The following is a 22,071-nucleotide window of genomic DNA, read 5'->3' as shown; positions in this document are numbered from 1 at the left end:
GAGACTTTAAAAGAAGACTGAAAAGCTTGAGAGTTTATTCATCAAAGAAGCTAATATCCAACTAGAATGATCCCATACCACTTGAAACTGAAACACTTTATAATTTTCCTACTTTGGTGAAAGCACTAGCAAACTTAACTAGAAAATATTAAGATAAATCCATTGTAGGAGCAATTCTCCATTAGAATTATTTTGACAGTTCTCTGAATGGTCATTTCATGATGTGATTGGTAATATGTTGTCATTTATCAATTGATAATGATACATGATAGAGAATCTAATCAATTAAGAGGCATAGTTTTTTGTACTGAAATTCCTGGGGAAATATTGCCTTTGTAAAGGGAATGATGGTTGTTCTATCAGGAACTGCCAAAAACAGATGTATCAGCATCAGAGTTTCATAACTTTCTGGTGATAAATGTGGGGAATTGCTCTTACCTTGAGTGGAAACAAGTTGTACTTGTTTATATTTAGAAGGTCTGTCCACTTTGGAAATAATGCAAAAGCAATATACCACAGCTCAATTTTGTAAACATTTAAACATTTTTTTAAACCCAACTTTTTTAGTGTGTGTTGTCTTGTTTTGGTGTTCATATTGTCACACTGGACTTAGAGTCTAAAGACTAGAATTCAGGTTCACATTCCGAGTCCGAATTCTGGCTCTGTACTCACTAGCGGAGTGATGTTGGCAGGTTCTTAACCCTTTGGGGGGCTCATTTTCCCTGTTTGTAAAATGGAGGTAACAAAAAATCTACCTCAGAGGGTTATTAACTAAGCTCATGTACATAAAATACATAGCATTGTGCCTAAATAGGTCCTCAATAAATGTAAATGCTCATACCCATCATTCAGTTCTTATAGCTGTTCAATCAATGGTAGTAATTATTATTATTTGAGAACATCTGCCTATAATTTTACATTTTATATTCATTACCCAATGTAACAGTTTTTATTTCCCAAAAGAGAACATTTTCCCAACATTTGGTATTTTTAGAAATGTCAATATTTGCTATCCTCTTTTTCATAGATGCATAATTTTCTTTTCAAATTGCTTGATTTTTATGTGCTCTCCATTCAATTTGCGTTATGTCTATCATTTCAAATCCAGGATCCTCATAGAAGATCTTCAGTACACACTGGAAAAGACAAGCAGTTTGAGAACCCAAAGAAATCGAAGATACCTGTCTGGATATAATTATGAAGTTTATCACTCTTTAGAACAAGTATGTAATCAGAGGAGCTTTCATTGTTTTTTTTAAAGAAGGCATCCTTATCGTTTAGGTCTAATGGTTGGGAGAAAAGCATAAAGACAGAGGCAGGAGCCATATAAAGAATACATAAAGCTCTTATATTGCCTAGCCACCTCAGTTCATCATCTCTTCAATTATTAAGCCTTTATAAGGAGTAGTGAAATAATTTGAATTTCATTTGCTTTACACAAGCCACCCCTACAAAGGACATGGGAAGGGCAACGGAGGTAATGTGGCTATAATTGCAGTTGTGAAAACCTTAACTAAAAAGCCATGGGAGGTAGATCTAGTCAGAGTTCAAGGGCAGTGATTTGGATAAGGGGTGGAGTGCACGTTGATGCTTGCCCCACAGCCTCTGCACAAGTTGAGACCTCTCAAAGGCCAAGCCCTATTTGTGGAACCTCAGGACATTTTAATATGTTGTTACTTATTCTTCCTATTATTTATTCTGCAATAACCTCATTCCTACCACCACATCCTTTACTGGCCGCCTGGGCAATAGCTAGTTACTCTTGGAATCTCAGCTCAAGCAAAAAGATGGCTGTTTCAAATAATGCAATATATGTTAAGAAAAAAAAAAAAAAGAAGAAGATAGCAGGAGGGGAAGAATGAAGGGGAGTAAGTCGGAGGGGGAGACAAACCATTAGAGACGATGGACTCCGAAAAACAAACTGAGGGTTCTAGAGGGGAGGAGGGTGGGGGGATGGGTTAGCCTGGTGACGGGTATTAAAGAGGGCACATTCTGCGTGGAGCACTGGGTGTTATGCAATAAATAAACAATATGTTATGCAAAAAATAAACAATAAAAAAATTATAAAATAAAAAATAAAAAAAAGATGGCTGTTTCTACTCTCGAAGACGAAATTAGAACTCCCCACCTCCAACCACAGCATATTACAGGTACCCACAGCACATGGATATGATATCTATCATAGTTTTTATGTATGTAATTGTAGGATCCTTTGATTAATGCTTTTCTCTCCTCATAAGCTTCAAGTTCCATGAGGGCAGGCCGTTTCTTTCTTGTTCACCACTATATCCCCAGTGGTAAGCAAATAGAAACCTCCAAAGTAGGTAGTTGATGACAGAATGAATATGAATAAGTACATAGATTTTCCATGCTTCTCCTGAATTGAGCAAAGGAATGTCAGGCATAGAATTAATGTGATCCTGTTATAGTCTTTGTTTTTTCTTTTCCCAGTTTTATTGACAAATAAATTTGTATACGTTTAAGGTGTACAGCGTGATTTGAGATACATATACATTGTGAAATGATAACCACAATAAAGCTAATGAACACATCCATCACCTCACATAGTTACAATTTTTTAGTGTGTTATGAGAACACTAATATCTACTGTCTTAGCAAATTTCAAGTATATAATAGAGTATTACTATTGTCACCATGTTGTATATTACATCCCCAGAATTCATTCATCTTATAATTGAAAGTTTGTACCCTTTGACCAACATCTCCCTATTCCTCCATCTTTTATCCCCTGGCAACCACCATTCTACTCTGAGTTTCATTTTTTTATTTTTTTAATAATCTTTTTTATTATGTTATATTAGTCACCATACAGTACATCATTAGTTTTTGATGTAGTATTCCATGATTCATTGTTTGCATATAACACACAGTGCTCCATGCAATACGGACCCTCCTTAATAGCCATCACCGGGCTCACTCATCCCCCCACCCCTCTCCCCTCTAGAACCCTCAGTTTGATTCCCGGAGCCCATAGTCTCTTATGGTTTATCTCCCCCTCTGATTCCCCCCCTTTCATTTTTCCTCTTATATTCTAAGGAGAATATTTGATTCTCTTGATAATGACTTTCTTTTCAAAATTATTTTCATATATTTCATGTTCCAACATATGTTTTAGAAGCTTGAAATTAAAAGCAATGGAAAGGTTTTAGATAGCTTGGCACATGAAAGTGCTATAAAATGCACTAGAAAAAAATTTTTAAATATATCTATAGATATGTACATACATATACATACATACATACACTTAAGATGTATATATACATATACTATATGTGTGTGTGTGTGTGTGTGTATATATATATATATGCTGCTCATTGGACTAAAGAAAAGAAAAGCATGGGTAGTCTCAAAATCTATTTTTTTCAGCACAGACTTCTGCACATCATGGATTAAAGGGACACTTTTGTGTGACTTCCTTGCTTCTTGTAAGGCTTTTAAGTCAGAAATGTCATCCATATTTCTAAGTGCCTTATTCATCCATTTCAAATATACCTTCTTCTGATGACAGATAAGTGTGTGTGACTGGATCAATGCAAATGTATCACCATTACGGGGGAAATTATTCAGAGTATGCCCTCTGATGTGTGACTTAAATAACCTTTAAATGCAGAAGACAATGCCTTTTTCTTAGAATCTTCTGTTCAGTGGCGAATTACAATGTATGGGACTTTAATAGACACTTTCAAGTAGTTTGTATGGTTTTCATGAAGCTGATTTCTTTTCCTCTTAAATACTTGGGGGGGATGGAAATAAATTTTTATTTTCAAAAAGACCCAGAACACATTGATTAATTTTCTATAAAGCTCTGCCATCAAGATACTAATGATAAATGGTAGTGGAAGGTATGCATTAAAAAGGGAACAGTATAAAGACATGAAGCTACTATTTGCAAAGACAGAAAATAAAATATAATTTTAAGTATCTTAAAGAAAATTAAAAATACAAAACTGATTTTTGTTCAGTTTTATACTCATGTATGCTCTTTGAGCTCTGAGACCTATTTTTGCCTTTTGTTACCTTTTGTTCTCTGAAAGCTCCATAATTGGGAGAGTCTGACATGGTTTTTATTTTTTTGCTTTTAGATTCAAAATTGGATGTATCATCTAAATAAAACTCATCCAGGTCTCATTCACATGTTCTCTATTGGAAAATCGTATGAGGGAAGGTCTCTTTATGTTTTAAAGGTAAAAATAAATTATTAAGAAAATATTTAGTAAACATTCATCTTTTTCAAGCTTGACTTATGGGGAAAAGAATGAAATGGTCTTTCACAGCATTTCATATTTAACATCATCTGATAATTTAAGAAAAATATTTCCCTTAGGTTTTTGGGCCATATTTAATTTTTGCCATTGAGTATTCCAGGGAATGCTGTTTCTAACATATTCAGAGTTATTGGTGCACTTAAAAATAATGGCATTCAAAATTATTTGTGAGCTGGTGCTACTTAAGATAAACCAATGCAAAATTACATAAATGTGTAAGAACTATACACCCTTCCCAGCCCTTGACTCTGCATTGTCTCCTAGCTACTGACCCAGAGCTCTCTATCCCTTCTCAGCCAAACATCTGAAAAGGTTTCCCTATATCACTGTTTCTGTTTCCTTACCTTCCATTCAGACCTTGACTCACTGGCCTTTGCCCCCATGGCTCCTCTAAAACTTCTGTTGCCGAAACCAACCATGACTCCTAGTTGGTTCTCCTCCTATCTCTCTGACCATATCCTCCAGTCTCATTCAATGGCTCCTCTCCCCCTGCCCTTCCCATGGGTTCTGATCAACCCAGGACTCTCTGCTCAGACTCTATGCTCTCCCTCTACAAACCTCTCTAGATGGACATATCCATCCCATGATTTGAACAATCATTCCAGACTTTTCTATTTAGTTGAGATCCACTCTCTGGAGCTTTGCATTCATATGTCATTGCCTACTTGACCTTCTCATCTCAATTTTCACAAAAGCACCTCAGTCTTAGAATGGCACCATTTTGTGATTGCAGTCAAGAAGCATGAATGTCATCCTAAATTCCTCTTATTTTTACCACTTCCTTTAAATCTATCACCAAGACCTGACATTTCTTTCTTCTAAATATCTTTGGGATCTGTTCTAGTTCCTTCTCTTGTCTTCCCTGCTCTTGCCCTAACTTATCTCTGGATCTCTTCTCCAGGGACTCTTGCAGTAAAGGCTCAGTATGGAGCTTTGGTCCAAGTCCTTGTCCTCTCCCGTCTCATACTCTCCTCTGTCACTACTGTCAGTGTGACCTTGGGCTCGTGCCTCTGTCTCTCTATCCCACACACACACACCCCTCTCCCATGAAATACATGATGAAGCCTTATCTCTTTTATACAAGATCCAGGGATTTCCTGTGTTCTCTGCCTCTGTGTCCATCTTCATCTGCCATTTCTTCCTCATACCCCAAAAGCAGTTCTTCAAAGAGGATGTGTCCAGATTCTCTTCCAAGCTTGAGATGCCTTCTTCCAACTTGTCTGCTGGGCAAGCTTCAGGTCTTACCCAAGTACTCAAGTGTTCCTCCCCTGAAAAGCCTTCTTGTATTCTCTGGGAAAATTAGACAAAACACCCCATGTTCCCTAAGCAACTTATGCATGTCCACATCACAATGATTGATTGCTCCCGTGTCTGCCCTCCCTACTAGCATATAAACTTGTCTTTTCATCTTTGAATCTCCAGTGTCAAGCACAGTGTCCAAAAAGGATTTCCTGAAGTATTAGTTGAGTGAAGTAATGAATGAAAACTAGTTCCCCTATGAATATAATGTTAATAGCTACATATTTGTTACTGAGTTAGAAACCGCATTTAAGTAATATTGATATAATAAGATTATAAAGAAAAATCTGTCACTTGATTCTACAAATCAATTTGTTTTGCTTTCCCATTTTGTGTTGTAATAAAATTTGACTTTGTCTACCAATAAGACATAGTTATTGCTGGGGTGCCTGGGTGGCTCAGTCAGTTAAGTGTCTGCCTTCAGCTCAGGTCATGATCCCAGGGTCCTGGGATCAAGCCCTTCATTGTGCTCAGCAGGGAGTCTGCTTCTCCCTCTGCCCCTCCCCCTGCTCCTGTGCTCTTTCTCTCTGTCTTTCTCTCTCTTTCTCAATTAAATAAAATCTTTTTAAAAAATTTTAAAAACATAGTTACTGCTTTAAGAAATATTCCTTGTGATTCCGATTCTCTTGGAGGAGGGGGTTAGGAAGAAGGGGAATTTAGCATTTAACTTAACAATCACATGTTACATTAAAGGAGAAGAAAACTAGGGGCACCTGGGTGGCTCAACCAGTTAAGCGTCCAGCTCTTGATTTCAGCTTAGGCCATGGTCTTGGGGTCATGAGAACAAGCCCTGCATCGGGCTCCTCACTCAGCATAGAATCTGCTTGGGATTCTCTCTCTCCCTCTCCCTCTGCCCCTCTGCTCACACACATGCTCCAAATAAATAAATAAATAAATAAATAAATAAAATCTTAAAAAGGAGAAGCAAACCTATTTAAGGGATTTTCCTTTTTTGTATATTTTCCAGTTATTTGATTTGTAATTAAGGCAATAAATTTATTATTTCTACATAAACGGCCTGGACTTCTGAAATAGATAGGAAATTTCTTTATCTTTTTGTGGGTTATCTAATGACTCAAACTATAGTGAAGAGCGACACTGAAATCTTATTAAAGTATGCTGATCAGTGAATTTAAAAATAAAAGTCTGAGTTGGTTACTGTGAATACTCTTGTTTTCAGCTGGGCAGAAAATCACGAACTTACAAAAGAGCTGTCTGGATAGACTGTGGTATTCATGCAAGAGAATGGATTGGTCCTGCCTTTTGTCAATGGTTTGTAAAAGAAGTAAGTTGAACCCTTTATACAATGCCCATTTCAGTAAACTGATGCTTCCCATGTGGTTTTATTCTGCTTAAGGAGGAAAACTGGGAACTTGAAGCCAGCAGTACCTGATTGAATGATAACACCTTGATTTTGGTGGGTTACGTTCATGGTTCTGAAGACCCCTCATAACTCTGGCTCAGTTTATCCTTATCTCTGCCCTTGGAGGTTGGAGTTACCAACATTGATTAAAGAGAAAGGATCAGGGTTTCAGAGCATTTATGAATTTGTGGACAAATTAGGAACCAACCAGGTAGCTGATATATGGTAAAAGGCTAAACATCGAATTTATGGTGCTCCAGAGCAGTTTGTCATACAATATCCAATGTGGAAAATTCTATACCACTTATCACAATGATCTCACATATGCTATAACAATAAAGGGATGAGCAAACAATTGCATTTTGCTTTCCTGCAAAGACCCTTTGCATCTGTGGATTTTGCGTTCTGTTTTAGTATTTTTCAGTAACTCTAACAGTTGAAGATTCATTGTGATTTCTTATCAGAGACTTCATTTAAATAATAAGTCTTCTGAAGCTAGTGTATCAAGTGAGTCTGTATTCCAAGCATGGGTCAATAGAGCCAACCTCATGGACCAACATCTTAATATGTTTTGATATTTTCTATTCATCATCCAGAATGTGATGATTTTCATGGTTATTTTTAAACTTATTTGTATTTTTTGGAAGATTCTTAAAAGAAAATCAACCACTAGTACCGGTAATGAAAGCAAAGAGGTCTAAGGAAATGAAGGTTCTAAGCCAGAAAATAACCCTACAAATTTCTTTCGTCCTATATTTATAGGGAACCATTAAGAAGACAAAAGATCTTTAAATATTTTAGTTCTATTTCACTGTGTTTTGTGGGAAAATTAGGTGCCCTGCTGAAGTTTGTGATTTTTGAGAGCTCTCCTAGTCTTGGGAAAATATACCTTACAAGTGTCAAAAATGTACTAAATTTGCAAAATCTGCCTTTCTGCCACTACCATACCCACATACGTATCCTTAATTTTATAAAGATGATATAATAATAAAAATTCTTAAACCATTTCCACTCAGTGTATTAAGGAATTCATATTCTCTTAAAATAACATTTTATCCTGGTAGGACAAATGCAAAATCTAATAAGAAATTAACTAGGAGCACCTGATGATGCTCAGTTGAGCATCCAACTCTTGGTTTCGGCTCAGGTCATGATCTCAGGGTCATGGAATCGAGCCCTGTGTCGGGCTCTGAGCTCTGTATGGAGTTTGCTTGTCCCTCTCCCTCTGCCTCTGTCCTTCCCCCTCTGCCCCTCCCCCCTGCTCATGCAAGCACTCTTTCTCTAAAATAAATAAAATCTTTAAAAAAAAAGAAAAGAAATTGGGGCGCCTGGGTGTATCAGTCGGTTAAGTGGCTGCCTTCAGCTCAGGTCATGATCCCAGGGTGCTGGGATTGAACCCTGCATCAGGCTCGTTCCTCAGTGGGGAGCCTGTTTCTCCCTCTCACTCTGCCCGCTGCTCTGCCTACTTGTGTTCTCTCTCTTTCTTTGTCAAATAAATAAATAAAATCTTTTAAGAAGAAATTAACTTTTTATTAAGAAATTAATTCTTAAATTATTAAGAAATTAATTACCTTGTATTAAATATCTATTGTTATACATACAACATATTGCCTGCTATCTTCAGTTTCAAAAAGAAAAGAAGGAAAAATGGCTAAGTATAGAACATCTATTGTTAATAAACTGTGGTCCTATGTATTATTGAAGTATATAAGAATGTATCTCCCATTTTACCTCACCCCCACATGTGCAACTTCTTTATAACACCTGAACTTACCTTATTGATTCATGTGGTTATCTGTCTCTTCCTGTACCAATGCCAAGGGCAGAGACTCTATCTTGTTCATTGCTAAATCCTTCAGAACCTAGAACAATACCTGGCACTTAACCAATCTTCAAATATTTGTTAATGAATGGGAATAATGAGAATCCAGTGATAATGATGTGGAAAGATTTCTGGGAGATGACTTGTCAAATCATCTCGTAGGATATAAATGGTACCACCTGGATTTTTACAAGGCACAATGTGTACAGCCATATATGGCAGCCTGATACCCAAGCGAAGTTTCCAAGAAAGAGAATACAGTGTAACCACAGAAAAAGGATGAGGCAGAAATGGACCCTCAACTCTATGGTCAACTAATCTTCGACAAAGCAGGAAAGAATGTCCAATGGAAAAAAGACAGTCTCTTCAACAAATGGTGTTGGGGAAATTGGACGGCCACATGCAGAAGAATGAAACTGGACCATTTCCTTACACCACACACAAAAATAGACTCAAAATGGATGAAAGACCTAAAAGTGAGACAGGAATCCATCAAAATCCTGGAGAAGAACACAGGCAGCAACCTCTTCAACCTCAGCCTCAGCCGCAGGAACTTCTTCCTAGAAACATCGCCAAAGGCAAGGGAAGCAAGTGCAAAAATGAACTATTGGGACTTCATCAAGATAAAAAGCTTTTGCACAGCAAAGGAAACAGTCCACAAAACCAAAAGACAACCGACAGAATGGGAGAAGATATTTGCAAATGACATATCAGATAAAGGGCTAGTACCCAAAATCTATAAAGAACTTAATCAAACTCAACACCCAAAGAACAACAAATCCAATCAAGAAATGGGCAGAAGACATGAACAGACATTTCTGCAAAGACATCCAAATGGCCAACAGACACATGAAAAAGTGTTCAACATTGCTCAGCATCAGGGAAATCCAAATCAAAACCTCAATGAGTTACCACCTCACACCAGCCAGAATGGCTAAAATGAACAAGTCAGGAGACAACAAATGTTGGAGAGGATGTGGAGAAAGGGTAACCCTCCTACACTGTTGGTGGGAATGCAAGCTGGTGCAACCACTCTGGAAAACAGTATGGAGGTTCCTCAAAAAGTTGAAAATAGAGCTACTCTATGACCCAGCAATTGCACTACTGGGTATTTACCCCAAAGATACAACTATAGTGATCTGAAGGGGTACATGCACCCCAATGTTTATAGCAGCAATGTCCACAATAGCCAAACTATGGAAAGAGCCAAGATGTCCATCAACAGATAAATGGATAAAGAAGATGTGGTGTGTGTACACACACACACACACACACACACACACACACACACACACACACACACAATGGAATATTATGCAGCAATAAAAAATGAAATCTTGCCATTTGCAATAACATGGATAGAACTAGAGGGTATTATGCTAAGCAAAATAAGTCAATCAGAGAAAGACAAGTATCATATGATCTCACTGATATGAGGAATTCTTTTTTTTTTTTTTTAATTTCTCAGGAAATAAACTGAGGGTTGCTGGAGTGGTAGGGATGGGAGGGATGGGGTGGCTGGGTGATAGACATTGGGGAGGGTATGTGCTATGGTGAGCACTGTGAATTGTGTAAGACTAATGAATCACAGACCTGTACCTCTGAAACAAATAATACATTGTATTTAAAAAAAGAAAAGAAGAAAATAGTAGGAAGGGAAAAATGAAGGGGGCGGGAATCGGAGGGTGAGATGAACCATGAGAGACTATGGACTCTGAGAAACAAACTGAGGCGGGCGCCCGGGTGGCTCATTTGTTAGGTGTCTGCCTTCGGCTCAGGTCATGATCCAGGGTCCTGGGATCAAGCCCCGCATCAGGCTCCCTGCTCAGCGGGAAGCCTACTTCTCCATCTCCCACTCCCCCTGCTTGTGTTTTCTCTCTCACTATGTCTCTCTGTCAAATAAATAAATAAAATCTATAAAAAAAATTAAAACAGGGTTTTAGAGGGGTTAGCCTGGTGATGGGTATTAAAGAGGGCACGTTCTGCATGGAGCACTGGGTGTTATATGCAAACAATGAATCATGGAACACTACATCAAAAACTAATGATGTAGGTAGCTGAGTTGTGGCGCTGCAGTGGAGACGCTTCACCGACAATATGTCCCATCTACCCATGAAACTCCTGTGCAAGAAGATCGAGAAATGGAACCTCAAATTGCTCCAGCGAAACTGAAAGCTCCAGGAGGCCCCGGATGTGAGCTTATCAGAAACCCAAAACGGAGATGTGTCTGAAAAAACAGTGGGAGGTGGGAAGGTTAAAAAAATCCCTAAAACAGTCTGTGAATGTGGGCTCATCAGAAGCCCAGAATGGAGAGATAGCTAAAGAAACAGTGGAAACTGTACAAGTTAAAAGAAAAGAAATCTACCATAATAATCCATGGAGAAGCAGCAACACAGCCTCCCAATTCAGAATCCAAAAAAAAGAAGAAAAAGAGAAAAATGGTGGATGATGCTAGGCCTGATATTAAAAAAGTGAAAACTGAAGACAAAGGGGACTTTGAAGAAGGGGCCCAAGCTCCTGAAGAGACAGAAAACAGTGTGGAGAACCCAGATGATCAGGAAGAGGACAGTGATATGCCCAGCCTACCCCTGGGACTGACAGGAGCTTTTGAGGATACTTCATTTGCTTCTCTTAGTAATCTTGTCAATGAGAACATTCTGAGGGCAATAAAAGAAATGCGTTTTACAAACATGACTGAAATTCAGCATAAAAGTATCAGACCACTTATAGAAGGCAGGGATCTTCTAGCAGCCACAAAAACAGGCAATGGCAAAACGCTGGCATTTCTCATCCCTGCAGTCGAACTCATTGTCAAGTTAAAGTTCATGCCTAGGAACGGAACTGGAGTTCTTACCCTCTCACCTACTAGGGAACTGGCCGTGCAGACTTTCGGTGTTCTTAAGGAGCTGATGACGCACCATGTCCACACATACGGGTTGCTAATGGGCGGCAGCAGCAGATCTGCTGAAGCACAGAAACTCGGTATTGGGATCAACACCATCGTGGCCACCCCAGGCCGCCTCCTGGACCACATGCAGAGTATCTCAGGTTTATGTATAAAAATCTGCAGTGTCTGGTTATTGATGAGGCTGATCGTATTTTGGATGTTGGGTTTGAAGAGGAATTAAAACAAATTATTAAACTTCTACCAAGACGCAGGCAAACCATGCTCTTTTCTGCCACACAAACTCAAAAAGTTGAAGACTTGGCAAAGATTTCTTTGAAAAAGGAGCCATTGTATGTTGGTGTTGATGACGATAAAGCTAATGCAACAGTGAGTGGTTGGTCTTGAGCAGGGATATGTTGTTTGTCCCTCAGAAAAGAGATTCCTCCTGCTCTTTACATTCCTTAAGAAGAACTGGAAGAAGAAACTGATGGTCTTCTCTTCATCCTGTAAGTCCGTGAAATACCATTATGAGTTGCTGAACTACATCGATTTGCCTGTCTTGGCCCTTCATGGAAGGCAGAAGCAAAATATGTGCACAACCACATTCTTCCAGTTCTGCAACGCAGATTCAGGGATATTGTTGTGTACTGACATGGCAGCTAGAGGGCTGGATATTCCTGAAGTGGACTGGATTGTTCAGTATGACCCTCCAGATGACTCCAAGGAATATATTCATCGTGTGGGAAGAACAGCCAGAGGCCTAAAGGGGAGAGGGCATGCCTTGCTCATTTTACGCCCTGAAGAATTGGATTTCCTTCGTTACTTGAAGCAATCCAAGGTTCCATTAATTTGAGTTTTCCTGGCCCAAAATTTCTGACATTCAGTCTCAGCTTGAAAAATTGATTGAAAAGAACTACTTCCTTCATAAGCCAGCCCAGGAAGCATATAAGTCCTACATTCGAGTATATGATTCCCATTCTCTGAAACAGATCCTCAATGTTAATAACAGATTTGCCTCAAGTTGCTCTGCCGTTTGGTTTCAAGGTGCGTCCTTTTGTTGATCTGAACGTGAACAGCAATGACAGCAAACTTAAAAAGAGAGGAGGCAGCAGTGGCTTCAGCTACCAGAAAGCCAAGAAAGTCGAGAAGTCCAAAATCTTCAAACACATTAGCAAGAAGTCGTCCGACAGCCGGCAGTTCTCCCACTGAAGACACGCCTTCCTTTCATCTTGAATAGCTTTGTCCTGAAATGGATTTTTTCCCTTTCTCTAGCAAAGGAATTGTTGTGGCTTCAGGATTGGGACTGATGGAACAGGAGTATGAGTTGACATGGGTTGCAAGCACCAGGCACTGATACTTCCAGGAGATACCACTCTTATTTGGGGATATAAAACGGAGTTCAATTTTTCTGGGTTGTTCAAGAGCAAAGCAAGGGATCTTTTGGATTTTGTTATGACGACAGAATATTTTAAATCTTTTACCTCCACATTTGTCATTGTTTGGGGGGGTGGGGTATTTTTTATTTTTTATTTAAAATCAATTAATATGTAATGTGTTAATGGTTTCATAGGTTGAGTTCAGTGATTCACCAGTCTTATATACACCCAGTGCTCATTACATCATGTGCCCTCCTTAATGTCCATCACCCAGTTCAATCTGCCTTAGAAGGCAGTGACCTGGTGCACTGGGGGTGGTGATGCAGAAGATTGTCTCAGGTTTTTTGTTTTGGTTTTTTTTTTTGTTTTAGGGGTTTTTTTGTTTTGTTTGGTTTGGTTTGGTTTGGTTTTGGTTTTGGTTGTTTCTTGGACCTTAACCATAGTTCTTGACCTCCCCTGAAAATGCTACTGTGGCTAGGAAGCACCTTTAATGTAAGGTGGCGTTGGTGTTTATATATGCCAGATTTTAAAGCAGTGAGCCTTTCCCATTTTTTTTAAGAGCACAAAGTGTGGGTTATTTGTCATTGTTATTTGAATAAAGCACCCTTAGCAGTCCTAACAACAACAACAACAACAAAAATAAAACTAATGATGTAATGTATGGCAACTAATATAACAATAAAATAAAATTAAAAAAAAGAAAAAGGATGAGGCATACATAATGACTATCAATCAAGGGTTGTTGATTTTAGAGCAAGAAAAATAAGCATCAATTAAGATTAGGCTCCATTTCACCAAAGATGAGTAAGGAAAGGCCGCATCCCTCTTTTACCAGGCCATCTTCAAGAATGCACGTGAGTCTGGCCATTTCCATATCTCTGCTACTCTTTCCACGCCTCTCTCTCTCTCACTGTTTCTGGCTGTCCACTTGCTCCTCCACTTAATCACTTAAATTTCCCATCTAAGTCAGGGCAGCAACCAGAAATTAGGAAAAGAAGCCTTAGGGGTCACTTGTCTCTGTGTCCTTGTGGAAGCAGTGGGCTTCCTAGATGGTAGCTGTGACTGGAGTGGGTTGATATTTACACTTTATAGGCTTGTAAGAGATGTTCTCATCTTGCTTTGAAGACCCCTTCCCACTAATGGTGGTACTGGGGACAAGGAGAAAAGGAATGGCAAAGATTTAAATAACCTTAAACCTGCCAAGCATTAGAACATCATCTCTTATACACTAATTCAGTCTCTTATTAAATCCTCAGTCTCCCAAAACAGGCAGAAGGCAGGTGGTCCAATAGGGGCTCCAGGCAATGTCCCTTCCACAGGCCATCTCCTCTCTACCCCAGAAGTCCCATGACCAGGACCCAGGCTCTCAATTCATCCAATTTCCATGCCTTCTCTAGGGGGATCAGGGAACTTCTGGGCTCTTTCTTCACCCTCTAGGAGGTTCTGGGGTGCTGCGTCTAGTGCTCTCAGCTGACTCATGCCACACTGCCTGTTGTCTCCCCCTGCATTTGCCACATATTGGCACATGAGGGTCAAGGGAGGTGATGTCCTCTCAGAGAGGTACATGGTGAACAGAACAGAGGTCCTCTTTCTTACATTTTTTTACCCTAATCTGTCAGTAGTTTCTACCATCTCTTGATTTCCCTGGAATTTCAACCCCAGGAGAAGGGGTGGGTTCACACTTTTGTTTTCTCTTTCTCAAATGCTTTCCCCAAACAGAACAGCCTAAAACAACATTTATAACCTGATATAGTTTCTGTGGGCCAGCCATCCAGGTGCAACTAGCCAGGTACCTCTGGCTCAGGAGCTCTCACAAGGCTGCAGTCAAGATGTCAGCTGGATCTTCAGTCATCTCCAGGCTTGTGTAGGGGAAATCTGCTTTTGAGCTCACTCAGGTGGCTCTCAGCAGCCAGAGGTCCTCCATTGCTGTAAGCAAGAAGCATTCGTTCCTTGCCACATGGGCCTCTCCATAATACAGCTCACAACAAGCACCTGGCTTCCCCCAGAGCAGATCAGGGAGGGAGTGGGAGAGAGCAGGCCCAAGATGGAAACTGGTCTCTTTGTAAACTAACCTCAGAAGTGACAGCCTATCATTTTGCCATATTCTGTCCATTAGAAAGAAGTGAGTGAGTAGTTCCAGACCAAATTCAAGGGGTAGGTGGTGTTACACAAGAGTGTGCGTACCAAAGATGGGAATCATTGGAGACCCCTTAGAGTCTGCCCACCATACTTTGGTGGGACTTTCCCTACAGCTAGCTACCACTATAATTTATCAAGCCTTTCTGGGATCCTTAGAGCAGACTGCATGGAAGTTACTTGCACAGGAGCACCTGGGTGGCTCAGTCAGTTAAGTGTCCGACTCTTGATTTTGGTTCAGGTCATGATCTCAGGTTTGTGAGATCGAGCCCAGCATCCTGCTGTGCACTGAGTGGGAAGCCTGCCTCTCTCTCTCTATCCCTCCCCCGCTTGCATGCATGTGTGCATTCTCCCTCTCTCTCTCAAAAGAAGAAGGAAAGAAGAAGAAGAAGGAAGAAGGAGGAGGACGAAGAAGAAGGAAGAAGGAGGAAGAAGAAGGAAGAAGAAGAATAAGGAGGAGGAAGAAGAAGAAGAAGGAAGAGGAGGAAGAAGAAGGAAGAAGGAGGAGGAGGAAGAAGGAGGAGGAGGAGGAAGAAGAAGGAAGGAGGAAGAAGAAGAAGAAGGAGGAGGAGGAGGAAGAAGGAGGAGGAAGAAGAAGGAAGAAGGAGGAAGAAGAAGAAGAAGGAGGAGGAGGAGGAAGAAGGAAGAAGGAGGAAGAAGAAGGAAGAAGAAGAATAAGGAGGAAGAAGAAGAAGGAAGAAGGAAGAGGAGGAGGAAGAAGAAGAAGGAGGAGGAGGAAGAAGGAGGAAGGAGGAGGAAGAAGAAGAAGAAGGAAGAAGAATAAGGAGGAAGAAGGAGGAAGAAGAAGAAGGAAGAAGAAGGAGGAGGAGGAGGAAGAAGACGAAGAAGGAAGAAGAAGAAGAGAAAGAGGAAGAAGTAGTAGTTACTTGCACACCAGTTAGTAGTTAGACAACCCTGGGTTGGAATGCCAGCTCTGAAATTTACTAGCTGTGTGATCTTGGGGCAAGTTGTTTAATTTCTCTGAACCTCAGTAACATGTGACACACTGGGTTATTGGGAAAATTAAATGATACATGTAAAAGACTTAATAGAGGGCCTGGCATATAATCACTTAATAAAATCAACTCTCAGTAGCAGTAGTATCAGCAATTTGGTATTTTTATTTTATATTTTATGTTTAACAAGCATTGAAAAATACTATCTCACACTCATACTGCTATAGGGAACTTCACTAAGAACTATGTAGCATCAATTAAATAATAGGGTGGATCTAAACTAAAACGAACAATGGGCATGGCTTAACGGGGCAGCCCAGGAGCTGTTGTGCTCTGGTTGGGGGTGTGGGTGCCTGCTGGGAAGCTGAATCAGACCTGCAGGGGACCCCAGGCCTTGGAGCCCTCCCAGCACATGCCTGCTCCCTGCTGGGGCCTCTGGCCCTTGAAGGTATAGGAAGGCTGTGGGCAGAAAGCAGGAGCAGGAGGCCCCCATGCGACAGGCGGGCCCATGGGCCCCAAATTGGCCAGCTTCTGCATGAGGCAATGGTTTTCTTCCTTCAGCCTTTGGAACTCTCTCTTTGCCCACAGAACAGCCCTCTTGCTCTCCTCGCTCCTCTTCTCATACAGGAGGATTGCAGGCTCACGCCAGGAGGTGACTTTCCGGCATTCTGTCTTCAGGTCCTCCTCCATCTTCTTGCAGACGCGAAAGTTCTGATAAATGGCGTCCATCTTCCTGCACACCTTGATAAGTTCGTTCTCCACTTCCAGGCAGTGTTTGCTCCTCCACCTGCTTTCTCTCCAGTTGCTGGATGTGCTTGTCCCACATCTTACACTTGACTTCGAGCTTCCGCTGGAACCTCTGAATCTCATTTTTCAGGAGGGTGTTTTGAAGTTCCTCAGCTTGGTACAGTGTTATTTCTCATGTTAACTCTTCAGCCCTCTGCTTTTCCTTCATCAGTTCCCTAGACAGCTTTCCGTTTTTCCCTTGGCCCCCGCCCGAGGGCACGCCGATGTGGACGCGGTCAGGGGAGACCTGACGGACTGCTGATGAATTGAGGGGGCCATTAGCAGTCTCCGCCTCCCTCTTCCCCTCTCCTGCTGAGCCCCCACCTTCCAGCTGATGTTTGATGAGCTCCAGCACATGCAGCATCTTCAGCATGACCTGGGTTAGGGTCTGGAGTAGGTTCCCATCCTCACCACTGGCCTGCTGCACTCCTGGACTGGGAAGCTCTGGCCTGTCTTCCTGCTCTGGCTTGTCCTGCACGCTCTGCCTGCAGCTACCAGTTTCCTGAACCAGATGCTCTGGACTTCCCTGCGGGTTGGGGCTGTCATTTGAGCCTTCCATGATCTTCCTCGCAGGGGGTTCTCCATCTTCCTGTGGTGCTCCAGAGATGGGATTTTCATCAGTCAGCTGGGAAGGGTTCTTAGGCAGGCATCCCCAAATTCCCTTCAGCAGTTGCACAGCATTTGCCACTGAAAAATAGCTGAAATTTTTATTCAGGACAGCCAGAGTGAGAATCTGTAATGGGAGAGGACTGGCCTTCTGCATAGGTGACACCACAGCTTCACAAGCTTGTGTCTCTGGTCCTGTCTTCTCTACTCCTTTCCCAGATACTTCACCCTGGGCACACTGCCCCTTTCCTCTTCTTAAGCTGTGTCCACACTTCACTGTGCATATCACCACTGCAGTGCATACCACGATCTCCCAGTGAAACCCAGAGATTCGTGGCATGTGTGGCACACTTTCATATATCACCAACAGGGCAGCCCACAGCTGCTCCAGAACTAGCTGGAGAGACATTTCGATGGCCACCAGCTGGCTCCAAAGGACCTCGTGGCTCTGCCTCCAATCACCAGCGTCTTATGGGCCACTAGTAACTGCTTGGAACCCCAAGGAGAGTTCTGTCTCCAACACAAACCAGTGCCTGGCAACAGGGGCTGACATCAGTTGGGGTGGGGGAGGGGCACCAGCGTTCTAGCAGACCCTACTCTTCCTTTGCATTGCATGGACAGAAAGGGAGACTACTTACACAGTGCATGGGGGAAATAGATGGGCAGCCTGGAGCTGGGGCCTCTGTTAGCCCACCTGGCCCTATAGCTCACCTGGAGTGTCATAGCAGGGCCATGCCCTTTTCCTCCTCTGCCCGTGGGTCAGGCACAGGGGGACATATCCCTGGGTGAGGCTCATTTCCTCCCCCAACCCCAATCACAGAAGCCTGGTCCCAGAGATCTCCTCCCTCTGAGGCTCCCCTTCTGTCTTTGTCTTTTGTTGGTGTGGGAGGAGTGGGGTGCAGGGGCACCAGACTGAAGGGTGTCCCCAGAGGTATCAACCAAGAGAGTAGATTTTCAGTTGTAACAACGCATGGGAAAAAACAAGAACTGGCCCGGTCTGAGAGTTTCATGGATGTTCAGTGAAGCCTGTTTTTCTCGTGAAATCCATGTCTTCCTGGAAGCAGGTGAATCTCTGTGGAGGTGGCCTATATCATTTTCCTTCACCCTGAAGAAACTTTTTTATAGTTTTTGCATGGCAGGGGTATTAGCAAAAAAATCCCTCAATTTTTGATCTGTGAGAGTCTTTATTTCTCTTTCACTTTTGAAGGGTAACTTCAGAGGCGACAGATTCTTAATTTGGTGGCTTTTTTATTCCACTTGACTCCTTGGTTGTATGGTTTCTAAAGGGAAGTTTCTGGGTAGTCTCATCTGTGTTTCTGTGTAGGTAAGGTCGTTTTTCCCAATGGATCCTTTTCCCTTTTTGTTGTTTCTTTGATTTCCTGCAGTTTATGATATGCCTATGTATAGATTTTATTTTTAGCTTTATTTAAGTAATCTCTACACTGAACATGGGGCTCGAACTTGTGACCCCAAGATCAAGAGTTGCATGCTCTTCTGACTGAGCCAACGAGATGCCCCCCATGTGTAGATTTTTTGGTATTTATTGTGCTTGGTGTTCTCCGAACCTCCTGGATCTACTGTTTAGTGTTCTTTTTTTTTTTTTTTTTAATTCATAGACATTATTTCCTCCAATCTTTTTCCTGTTCCTCAGTCTCTTTCCTCTTCTCCTGGTATGCCATTGCAAATGTGTTACACCTTTAATATTGTCCCGCAGTTCGTAGATAATCTGCTCTGAGTTTTCTCTCTCTTTTCTCTTTCCTTTTTACTTTGAGAATTTTCTATTGATCTATCTCCAAGCTCCCTCCCTCATTCTGTCCACAGCCTTGTCTGGTCTACTGATGAGCCCATCACATTCGTTCTTCATGTTGTTACATGAAATTTTTTATTTTAGCATTTATTCATTCTGTCCTAGAATTCCCATCTCTAACATTGCCAGTCTGTTCTTGTATGCTGTCTACTTTATCCACTAGAAACCTTAGCAAATTAATTATCATTCTTTTATACACTGGTCTCATAATTCCAACATCTATGCCATGTCTGAAACTGGTTCTCATGTTTGCTGTGTCTCTGAAAACTGTTAGGGTTTTTTTTTTTTTTTTGGCCTCAGCATGCCTTATAATTTTTAGTTGTGAGCCAGACATGATCATGATGTGCTGAGTATAAGGCACTACCTTCAATGACAAGCCTATAGTGGATGGTGGGTGTGTGGCAGAGAGAGATTCTTAGTCCATTTAGTCTGTCTCCAGTGCCCCTGAGCCCCAAGGTTGTGATCTCCTGCATGCCCCCAGGCCTTCCCCTTGGGCAGGAGAGGGGAACTTGCCAGGGGTGGGGGGCCACAGAGTGGGGTGTTCCCCTTTCCCAAGTCAGTTATGTTCTGGTAAAATCCCAGCAGATTAGGCTCAGGTTTAACTAATTTCCCCTGAGGGCATGCCTTGTTAGGAACAGAGTACTCTGATGAATTTCTTCTTTTTTTTTTTTATTATGTCATGTTAGTCACCATACGATACATCATTAGTTTTTGATGTGGTGATCCACGATCCATTGCTTTCGTATAACACCCCGTGCTCCATGCAGTACGTGCCCTCCTTAATACCCATCACCAAGCTAACCCATCCCCTCACCCCACTCCCCTCTAAAACCCTGTTTGTTTCTCTAAGTCCATAGTCTCTCATGGTTCATTTCACCCTCCGATTTCCCCCCGATTCATTTTTCCCTTCCTTCTCCTAATGTCCTCCATACTATTTCTTATGTTCCACAAATAAGTGAAACCATATGATAATTGACTTTCTCTGCTTGACTTATTTCACTTAGCATCATCTCCTCCAGTCCCATCCATGTTGATGTAAAAGTTGGATATTCATCCTTTCAGATGGCTGAGTAATATTCCATTGTATATATGGATCACATCTTCTTTATCCATTCATCTGTTGAAGGGCGTCTCGGCTCTTTCCACAGTTTGGCTATTGCAGACATTGCTGCTATGAACATTGGGGTGCATATGGCCCTTCTTTTCACTACATCTGTGTCTCTGGGGTGAATGCCCAGGAGTGCAATTGCTGGGTCATAGGGTAGCTCTATTTTTAATTTTTTGAGGAACCGCCACACAGTGATCACCAAGACAGCATGGTACTGGCACAAAAACAGACATATAGATCAATGGAACAGAATAGAGAACCCAGATATGGACCCTCAACTCTATGGTCAAATAATCTTTGACAAAGCAGGAAAAAATATGCAATGGAAAAAAGACAGTCACTTCAATAAATCGTACTGGAAAAATTGGACAGTCATGTGCAGAAGAATGAAACTCGACCATTCTCTAACACCATACACAAAGATAAACTCAAAGTGGATGAAAGACCTCAATGTGAGACAGGAATCCATCAAGATCCTAGAGGAGAACATAGGCAGTAACCTCTTTGACATCGGCCACAGCAACTTCTTTCAAGATACATCTCTAAAAGCTAGTGAAACAAAAGCAAAAATGAACTTTTGGACTTCTTCAAGATAAAAAGCTTCTGCACAGCGAAGGAAACAGTCAACAAAACAAAGAGGCAACCCACAGAATGGGAGAAGTTATTTGCAAATGACACTACAGATAAAGGGCTGGTATCCAAAATCTATAAAGAACTTCTCAATATCAACACCCAAAAAACAAATAATCAAGTCAAAAAATGGGCAGAAGACATGAAAAGACACTTCTCTGAAGAAGACATACAAATGGCTAACAGACACATGATGAATTTCAAAACTGTTGCTTTTTCTTTTCTTGCTCAAAGCATTAGGGGATTTGTCTCAGATCGTCACTGAGAGAATCTGGCAGGGCTCCTGGAGTAAACTCACAAAGATGTTATCCTCATCACCCCCCCCCCATGACTGAATCCACCCAGCAATTTGGTGTTAAATAACCAATGTGCAGAGAATCGTTAGAAAATCAACAAGGATATTAACTTAACAACACCGTCAACCAACAAGACCTAAACATTTATAAATCACTCTGCCCAACAGCAGAATACACATTATTTTCAAGTGCCTATGTTCCATATATTCTGGGCCAAAAAACAAGACCTCAGCAAATTTTAAAAAATGAAAATTCTACAGAAACCACAATGAAATCAAACGGGGGGGGATGTTGGCTAAATAGGTGATGAGTATTAAGGAATGCACTTGTTATGATGAAAACTAGGTGTTATATGTAAGTGATGAATCACTGAATTCTATTCCTGAAACCAATATTACAGGATATGTTAACTAGAATTTAAATAAAAATTTGAAAAAAAAGAACAATTAAATCACTATATTGTATACCTGAAATGAATATAACACTATATATTAACTTATTGGAATTAAAATTTTAAAAATTAAAAAAAAATTTAAATCAAACTAAATAAAGAGAAAGAGAAAGATAACAAATATCCAAACAATTGGAAAATAACATTCTACATTATCCATGGATCAAAGATAAAATTTCAATACATTGAACTGAATGAAAATGAAAATACAACATATTAAAATTTATGGGACACAGCTAAAGCAATAGATAGCAAAATTTAT

The 22,071-nt window shown here is 41.0% G+C and overlaps 1 protein-coding gene and 1 pseudogene across 1 annotated transcript in view; both read left to right on the top strand.

Annotated features, from left to right (window-relative positions):
* Window positions 1-22,071, top strand: part of CPA6 (carboxypeptidase A6) — a 353,130-nt gene that overhangs the window by 252,352 nt on the left and 78,707 nt on the right. Inside the window, exons 4-6 of the mRNA XM_027620329.2 lie at window positions 1,109-1,223; window positions 4,104-4,205; window positions 6,766-6,870. Coding sequence (XP_027476130.1) covers window positions 1,109-1,223; window positions 4,104-4,205; window positions 6,766-6,870 — 322 coding nt within the window. The remainder of the gene's footprint in view (window positions 1-1,108; window positions 1,224-4,103; window positions 4,206-6,765; window positions 6,871-22,071) is intronic.
* LOC113936741 lies at window positions 10,868-12,866 on the top strand (annotated as a pseudogene).

The sequence above is a fragment of the Zalophus californianus genome, chromosome 4 (assembly GCF_009762305.2).
Source record: "Zalophus californianus isolate mZalCal1 chromosome 4, mZalCal1.pri.v2, whole genome shotgun sequence".
Classification (NCBI taxonomy): domain Eukaryota; kingdom Metazoa; phylum Chordata; class Mammalia; order Carnivora; family Otariidae; genus Zalophus; species Zalophus californianus.
The sequence above is the reverse complement of the archived record's forward strand: the minus strand, read 5'-3'. Positions and strand labels throughout refer to the sequence as shown.